The sequence below is a fragment of the Pyxicephalus adspersus genome, chromosome 9 (assembly GCF_032062135.1).
Source record: "Pyxicephalus adspersus chromosome 9, UCB_Pads_2.0, whole genome shotgun sequence".
Taxonomy (NCBI): domain Eukaryota; kingdom Metazoa; phylum Chordata; class Amphibia; order Anura; family Pyxicephalidae; genus Pyxicephalus; species Pyxicephalus adspersus.
In genome coordinates this window covers 63,801,485-63,811,293 of record NC_092866.1, presented here as the reverse complement: position 1 = coordinate 63,811,293, position 9,809 = coordinate 63,801,485, and the positions used below count along the sequence as shown (strand labels likewise).

General features: G+C 40.8%; 1 protein-coding gene across 1 annotated transcript in view; it reads right to left on the bottom strand.

Moving 5' to 3' along the window:
- Window positions 1-9,809, bottom strand: part of NELL1 (neural EGFL like 1) — a gene marked incomplete in the record, with an annotated part of 387,865 nt that overhangs the window by 306,862 nt on the left and 71,194 nt on the right. The window contains 1 exon segment of the mRNA XM_072422315.1: window positions 3,680-3,830. Within this exon segment, the coding sequence (XP_072278416.1) occupies window positions 3,680-3,830 (151 nt within the window).

The following is a 9,809-nucleotide window of genomic DNA, read 5'->3' as shown; positions in this document are numbered from 1 at the left end:
TATGCTACAGGAGATGGTCAGAGGCTGGGGCTATGCTACAGGAGATGGTCTGAGGCTGAGGATATGCTACCGGAGATGGTCAGAGACTGAGGATATGCTACAGGAGATGGTCAGAGGCTGTGGATATGCTACAGGAGATGGTCAGAGGCTGGGGATATGCTCCAGGAGATGGTCAGAGGCTGGGGATATGCTACCAGAGATGGTCAGAGGCTGAGGATATGCTACAGGAGATGGTCAGAGATCTAGAACATATTGCAGGAGATGGTTTTAAGTTACAAGTAAACTACAGCAGATGGTCAGACACTGAAGACATTACTTGCTGAGATCACAGCCATTACAGATTATTTTCATTACAATGCTATCACATTCAGACTCCTAATAAAATATACAGGGTATATATATTGCTACAAAAAGACTTTCTGGACAGACTTACAGATATGTAGTGGCTCCTGAGACACATGTGCCTAATGTTGCCATCTGGATGAAGTTCCGCATTGATCAATAAAAAGGGTAATTACAGGTCCCAATCTATAGAAGGTGTTTAGCAGGTGAAATATCACCAGATGCTGTCAGGCTATATTGCCATAATAAAGTCACACCTAATTGGGCAGATGTAATCCCTTATATAAAACACATTTATCTTTCCACAAATCGGTCTAAAGCATAAGGAAAACTGCTGGGAGATCGCAGCCATATGGAGCCCATGGAACAGGTGACCGTGCTTGATCAATGGAAGAGTGCACCATCACTAGATGAGAAGAATGGGGCCCATGAGTGTCTGGAGGTAACTGGGAGGGGGGATCCTCTTTGGTTAATTATTTAAATGCTTAGAATGCTTTAAAGTGATTAAAATTACAAACAATAAGTTTTATATGAGCTTTATGTAGAAAAAACAAAAAACAAAACTTAGTAATTCCACATTAAAAAATTTCTGTACTTTGCTCCTGTGCAGGGGCTTCCTGTAATAAGGATAAGTCGCTGCTCCCTCTCTTAGTTCAGGGTTTTTGGTGTTTTATCCACTCCTCTCCTGTAGTTTTTTTGGTGGGTAAACCAGCTGGGTGCTCCCCGCAGCTCAGTTCCCTGCCCAGGCTACATAGAGCACAGCCATATCTCCATAGCTTTTGTAAGAAAATATCTGGGTTTATAAAGGAATTGATGCACCAAAAAGGGATTTATATCCTTTGTGCAGATTCAGGAATACATTTAATTGAAAGTTTTTGTGCTCAGCTTTTAAAAAGGATTGAATGATCTCTCTGTATATCCTTAGGCTAGGAGTTGCATGGACAATTTAATCTTTTTGCTATGGAAAGATTTAACCACTTGCTGGCTGTCAACTCATTACGCTTGGGCAGGCACGTCAAACTCCAGCCCAGGAATGGACTGCAAAGGCAGGGGCATGTTCACCTGTGGGCACACTTTGACGGATATACATAGTAATTGGAAATATTCTATCAACAGTTGTTGTCTAATGAGGATCTGGCAAATTATATGACAGCAACTGTTGGACCACTGAGGGCCACATTGACTCTCAGCTTCAGACTTGGTAAGGTCAGTAAATCTTATTGGGATATTCAGCATAAATGGTTCAGTAAAGCACATCTGTAATAATTGAAGAAAGAACATCTTTATTCTAAGCTAATAGTAATTGGTCCTGTTATATCTTTTTTTTTTTTTTTCTTTCTATGGATAGATTTGCTGGAAAAAAAATTGATAATCGACCTGCTGAGATAAAACCAGCCCCATCCATTGTCATCAGAGTTCTGCTTCACCTCGGCACATCAGTTCTGTTTATAGAAAAACTCCGCCAGCGCCGCAGAAAGCGATAGCAATGAAACTGCCAGGTGACCCATGAAGGGACCACAGACCCTGAACACACCTCTGGGGGGAAGTGATGGAAAGTCCAAGTGTATCATTGACTTCAATCAGGAAGATGGCTGCGGAGAGGGTTGGTAATTTCCCGGCTGACAGGGATCAGCACCCTCTGTACACCGGGAGACACTTAAAGCTGTGACCGTGTAAAGTGAGGTTGTGACCAACAAACTTATAGAAAAACTCCAGTTACCCTCAAAACCAATGGAATACATATGACTGCATGAAAGCTGGGTTGTGAGAGCTGTCATGAATAGGTTGGGTAAGAATGTGAAAATCTTTTTCGTTTTAGTTTGAAATCATTATATGTTGGTGTTAGAAATTGCTTTACTGGTCCAAAAAATCTGGATTATGTCCCAAACAACAATAATTGCAGAACAGAAGATATTTATTGTTCCTATTAGGCTTTCTGCAGCTTCTGAGTCTAAAGCTTTCCATATACAGTGAAAAAAATCTAACTCTGTGTTTCCCCACATTTTCAACATGGGGGAACCAATAAAATAACTTTAAGGTCTAAGGGAACCCTTTCTATAATTACTATATCTGAAGCTCACAGTATATTAGTGTGGTGGTCAGTGGGAAGAACTCATCTTACATTGCTGGCCATTGGGAAAAATGTCTTCCTTACAGATAGCAAGAACATATTATTGGGGTCACTTAAACTAACCTGAGAGGCTCACATTGCTCTTTTCTCAAGGAACCCCTAGCAACATTTGGAGGAGCCCTGGGGTTCCATGTAACCCTTGTTGAGAAACACTGATCTAAGCACAAGTCATAGTGTTCAATAGATAAGTAAAAAAATTACAATGTCAGATATTGTCAAGATATTATCACATGCCAATTGACTTATGCAACAACCCCAGGGTGACATCACAAGTCTCGTTCATTTCTGCCCCTCTGCACAATTTTCCCCCTTGTGCTTGTGTTTTAGATGCCTTCGTATTCTTCATAATCAGATTCAAAATATATGTTAAATGGTTCACAATGGCACCCAGTTGGCCATGCCATGTGGATAACTGTGTGGTCAACAATGGGCAACAAGGTACAAATGACCATCACCATTGTTAAACATCACTCACATGTCAACCTTTAAACTATCATGGATTTCAAGAGACATTAGAGGACTGTCCGGCTTGTATGTGCACCATATCATAGATGCCAACTGCACAGGGTTTTGGTATTTGATACAATGATACAAGGCAGAATCAATTTTACAAACAGCCCATAAAGATAAATAAATCTTTTTGGTATAAAACTGCATAAATTTCATGTTTCTTTAGTATTATAAATGTCTTTGTATACTGTAGGAATAATTGGACCCCTCAATAGAGACACCCATTATGAGATATTGGAGGGGGAGGGGGGGGGGGGGTCTGCATACCTTTGGCCATATAGATAAAGAAATGTAAAAGAAAAAAATACAAGTAAAAAAGAAAAATGCATCAATAGTTGCTGTAAAAAGATGTTTTTTTTGGAATGAACAGAGCATCAGAGCCCAGCTGAGGCCCTCTGGAAATTTGGGATAATAGTAGAGGAAACACACAATGGATTTCTCCCTGAGATCAAACTATTTGATATTTTGTTCCTTCCAAACAGAACGATATTAACCGATTCCCAGCCAGTCGAGATCGATGACCTTTCATTCTGCGCAGAAATGACTCCCCGCCAGCTTGCTCTATTCAGCGACACTTTGTGTTACATTGTCACGGTGGGGTGCCTGCGTTACACTCTAGGTGTCCAACGTTCATGTTGTAGGAGGTGAATGACATTTGGGAGATGGGGATTGGGGTGGTGGGGATAATTGTCTTACCTGTGCTCCATCTCTCGTATGGACAGAATGACCCCGGATGAGGACGACCTTTGCTGAATGGAGGCCAGGAAGGTGAACTCACTCTTATTCCTGAAAAGCTGAATCACCTTCTCGCCTGTGTGTGGCGCTGCATGAATCTCCCGCTCCACATCTAGGAAGAGCAATAAAATAATAAGACTCCATCCAAACAAGTACACAAAATAAAACACAGGTACTGCTGAACTTTATAGTCATACCCTTAGCATATATATTATATTTATATATACATACACACACAGCCTGGCAAAAAGAGGTCACATTCTAATATCTGATTGGACAACTTTTAGCTTTGATTTACGCACACATTGACCATGGTATGGTTTTGATAGCCCTATGTGATATCACAACATTTGTTTCTATCCAGAGTTGCATTCATTTTCCCCCACATCTTGTATTGATGATGGACGAGTTGATCACTGTGTAAATTATTCCCCAGCTCATCCCAAGGATTCTCCATGGGGTTCAGGTCTGGTGGCCAATCCATGTGTGACAATGATGTATCACGCTCTCTGAACCACTCTTTCTCAATCTGAGCATAATGAATCCTGGCATTGTCATCTAGGAATATGGTCGTGCCATCAGGGAAGAAAAAAATCAATTGATGGAAAAACCTGGTCGTTCAGCATATTGATGGAGTCAGTTGACCACTTTTTTGAGCATTTATCAGATCATAATGCAGCCTCCATAGGTTCTTCAGATAATAAAACTGCCCCCAAAGACACCCCTGATCCTAATGCTGCTAGCACTTCAAATCTTGGCTCCCACAGGCACCCCAGATTGCAACACAGCCCTCACATGCACCCCAAATCATAACACTGACCCCACCAGCACCCCTGATCATAAACACCCCAGGCAAGCCAGATTATAAGTGGCTCCCACAATTATAACCATGCTTATAACGGTCACAAGATCATAATAGGGCCCCATAGGCTTGCAGAGCTTTATATATATATATATTTATATTCATAGGGCCTCCAGCACGGTGTAATAACAGAGGGCAGCTAACCACTTCCAATGTGTCCCTGCATCAAATCGCCAAAAAAAACAAAAAAACTTGGCAGCAAAGATAATGAGAGATCAGATTGAAGAAACGTATAAAAAAAAATCTTGAAAATGTTCCATCAACTCAGTCTGCTTCATCAAAATAAAAATGAGGATTTGCAGGGATTCCATACACGGTTGTCCTTCCCCAAGCATTAACATTCGGCGCCCAGTGCCGCTACTCGATTGGCTTGCTCGTTCTTGGCGCCCCTCCACACAGAGTAAATCTCTGTCAGTCAGATCAGTAAAAATCCTGCATAATCCTCAGGAACAACAGCCGAACCCAATCAAAGTTCCGACTAATCCATGGAGAGCTGACAAAGGCTGGACTGATAATCTTTCCAACAAATATATTTGTGGAAAGTGAACCCGTTATATAGCCCTTCGGGAAATGAGCAATTTGTGTAATGGGAGACGACTGCTGACCCCAAGATTTGGGAATATCTAATCTCAGGGTATCAGCTTCTCCCGCTGAAATTGTTAGCCTTTCTTTCTTATGCCAACTGAACTTTCGATTAAATCAGCAAATCGCATTTCAGGCGCATCAAAACAAAGTGTGCAAAGAAAAAGAAGCAGCTGAAACTTGAGTAGAAAAGCCACTTCCCTGCCGAAATACTACAAAACAGGATCTTTGGCCTCCCATCAGAGATCCCGCTGACTACAGAGGTATAAGTGTGACCTAGCAGGGGGCATGTTGGATCTCTTCAGAGAGACCACTACTGCAACAGTGAGACCATGTGACTTTCTTTGCACCATGCTGGCAGGGATTTTCTACTTAAAGCCGACCTATTGCCAAAATGTTAACCTTACATAAAAGGGTAAGCAGCCGCAGCAGTAAAGACAGAATAGGAACACAGAGCCTCCTAGAAAACCCACGTCGCCTATCCCAGGAGACTTCTTGCTGCTCCTTTTGCACATGCCCAAGAAGGGGCTTTTTCCTGCAATGAGATCAGCACTCTTTTTTTTTTTCGAATTTACAGCAGGCTATGTCACCCAATCTCACCTTGCGCAGTACAAAACCAGGTGACATACCTAGAAGAAGGTGCCCAGGACAAAGGTGGAATTTAGGACAGCACGGGACCCAAATGAGCACAGCTCAGGCAGGATCAGGGGCTCTGCGGAAGTAAAGGTAAGTATTAACTATGAGTCTTTGCACACCTTTGATTCACCTGGAATGTGTTTTGTTGATACAGTTAGATTTTTTACAGTAATTTGCTTTGTTAATATTGTGCATTTCAAAGTTCAATAAAAACATTTATCAAATTAAAATTTATTACCATCTCTTGTTACTTTTTGCTCCCAGACTTTCTCTTTGCACAATAATATAGCCTTCCTGAACCAACATTGCTTTTAGTTTTATTTGTCTCGAACTATGCATACATGGTTATAACAAAAACATTGTAATCAGGTCCATTGCTTGAAGTCACAGGATCAGCATGTTATAATCGTTGCATGAGGTCATTGATAGCTAAATGTCCAACCCAAAATTCAGCAAAAGCTGCATGCCATTGTTACCTTACAAATACCTTAAAACCTAAGTTTCCATGAAAGCCATTCCCAGGCAGTGGAGTTAAAGACTTGTTATGAGTGAGAGTGCGGTCACAGAACTAGGAGCACGTGTAGCTACATACTTCTCAGCCGCAATGTATATTAATGTTCTTCTCCCAGCACGGGGAGCGCTGCCTGAGGACATTAATCTACAGATTTTACAGGCAAGTGGTTAAACACGAAAGTTCATTGTAGGATTAGCATTTGAAAAAAAAAAAAAGCTGAGAGAGGAAGCTGAAAGCTTGATTTTATCCTAGGCAATAATAAAGAGGAGAAATATATCATCCATAAGGGTGTGCAGCAGTATATTGTTAAGGATATGCAGTGATCAGCCAACACAATAAAAACAGCTGCCTAACATCGTCTAGGTCTTTGACATATCAAGGTATAGATTTCACAAACCTCTGAAGGTATTCCTTGGTATCTGGAACCAAGACTTGTAGAAAACCCATTAGGTCACAATGTCTCAGCTGCCCAGTGGACTTTCAATAAGGCATTCTGCTGCCTACCCTTACCTAGGTAACTGTTTAACACCCATCACACCTCATGTTACCCATTAGACTAGGCCACCTTCTTTCATTGCTACATGGCCCATTTCTGATGCTTACATGCCTATTGTAGAAACTTTCTGAAGTGAATAAAGGTCCATATGGGCATTCTGACTGGTCTGTGGCTAAACGGTCCCATACACAGCAAGCTATAATATGCCATGTGTTCAGACAACCGTTTCTTATGACCAGCAGACTACAGTAGGTCTTTTATGGAATTGTGCCAAATGGGTGAGTCTTTCGTTCTTCTTCTTTGGCCCACTTTTGTTTGGTACTAACCATTTCATATTAAGAATATCCCATTTGACATTTTTGGAGGTGCTCTAACCCATATGTTCAGCCATCACAATGTGGCTCTTATCAAAGTTGCTTAAATTGATTGAGACACTTGCCCATTATTTCCTGATTCCAACGCATCACCTTCAAGACCTGACTGCTCACTTGCTACCTTGTCAAGGGTCATTGTAACCAAATCAACAATGTTATCACTCCACCTGACAGTGGTAGACCTGATATATCAACCAATGCTTTCTCCAATGAAAAGCTCCCACTATCTGTATGGGATTGTAAAGGTGCGTACACACTTCCAATTTTTATCGTTCAAAATGAACGACGAACGAACGACGAACGATCGATTGGGCAAAAATCGTTCATAAAAAAAGTAACCAACGACGCCGACGAACGAGGAAAGTCGTTGGAAACGAACGACCGGACCGGCGGATCGGATTGGACGACGATCGTTGACCATCGTTCGTGTGTACGATCGTTCGTTGATCGTCCATGGTCTGAGCATGCGTAATGAACGAACGTCCGTTCACTTCCTGTCGTGCACATAGTTCCTCTATCGCTCAAACGTTCGTATCTATTGTGTGTACAATATCTACGAACGATCGTGTCGTTATCTGTATGTGCAGGATCGGTGCTATACGATCGTTCGTAGATATCGTGCAGGATCGTTCGTTGTTCGTTTTCCAACGATAATAATTGGAAGTGTGTACGTAGCTTAAGGGATTTCCAAGCCCACCATTGTATTGAATCTTACAGTTGTGCTGTACAAAACTCCAGTATTTGTATAATCTTTGACCATCACCCTTTCAAATCAGGAGCAGCAAATCCTCTCTTCTGCATGTTTACAACCTGTCATGGATAGTAAGTCGGCTGAGAAACCTCATTTGTTCTGTCTAGATTCATAAACTTTTCATTCATTCACCACCCATGGCTCATGATCATGTGTCGGGAGGAAGTGCTAAAAATTGCCGTATAAACTACATGCCTTGCCACTTCAACTGGCCCTTTACTGTGATCTTCTGGGCTTGGACAAGTGAAGCCTAAGAAATACAATTAAATGTTACTATAGATAAAATATATATATTGGCCTTTGTTAAATAATACAAAAAACATACTTTTTTCATTATTAGATATCAAGCATTATAGTTAAAAGCTCAATCTAATGCTAGACAAGAAAGATCCTGACCGAATATTACCAGCTTGTCCTAACAGATGCTAAGGTTTGGCTGATGCCACAAATGACCCATTCTACCATCAATCAACATTGTAGCAAATTATATAGTTCACTTCATAATATTTGGTGCAACATATTTCATTCCATGTCAGCTTGTGATCTTTTATATAAACTGTACTCAATAGGACAGTCTTCATTGGACCACAAATGCAATCAATCTGGACTTTTTATGTTGTATTATGGAACTCTCCCTAATCAGCTCCTGGCTTATAGAAGCTGGAGGATACATATAGCAAATAATGAAGTGGTATGAAAAACACTGATAAATGTACATTAGATAAATATAGCTCATCAACACAAAATGTTCTTGACTTCTATTGGCTATTTAGATGATGAAGGACAAAATCCCCAATTGCAATGTCCAGATATTCAATCCTTTACAGAATGATCTTCCATAGAGGACTGGGTAAGGGATGACCTTCTACAAGTTTTTCAGAAGGGTTAAGACCCATGTTGAACTTTTGTTAATTGAGAAGATTAGCCTTCTCTGTCTAAGGTTGCTCACATTCACAAATTAGAATTGGTAATGGTTTGCTATTTAAGTGTCATGTAACCAGTTGAGAGGGAAATTAAAGTCACCACTCAGAAGCATACCGGATGTCTTTCAAGGTGTTTATAGCTGTTATAGCTGTATGGTTAAAGAAATCTGACCAGAGTTGGAAAAGAGAAAAAAAACATTAGCCATTGTATTCTCCTGGCCATCCATTCTCCCCTTCAAAAAAAAGAAATTACTGTTGGAATTGGCCAGTTTTAGTTTAGATAAAGTGAAGCCATAGAATCTGCAGAAAAAACAGTTCTTGGATGTGGAATCAGTTTCATGGAAGACCTGAGTAAAATAAGAAGTCATTTTGGGGATCTAAATTCTCTTGAAAGAAAAACTGAATTCCCTTGTCAAAGTATAATTCATAATGAGAGCAAAGAACAAGAAGAAGAGAAAAGAGAGAAAGAAAGAGAAGAAGAGAAAAGAGAGAAAGAAAGAGAAGGAAAGAAAAGTAAAGAAAAGAAAGAGAAGAAAATAAAGAATAAAAAAAAAGAACAAAAGAAAGAAAAGGGTAGGGGGTAAAGGGAAAAAAACTGCTTGTAATGTTATCTGAAATGTTGTTCTCTTCCTCCCCATCACCAAGGTAGGAAAGATAGCCACTAAGGAGAGCCCGTAGCCGTAAGAAATTAGGCACAGGGCCTACATGAAAGGGTGCTAGGCCTAGCACAGGGTTGTTAAGGGTTAATAAAATGAAGTAAGGCTTGGAGGGGCTGTGCTAGTGTGGAGAGTGAGATAGGAGGGGATTAAGCATAGGACAGTTAAAAGGGGCAGGACAGAAGTGAGAGGCCCTCCTTTGGAAGAAAAAAGTTTCCCACCCACCAACCCCATCTGTTATGGGTATAATTTGAAAGTTTAATCTGTTTTAGCGTCTGGGGTCTTGGAAGGCAAGAA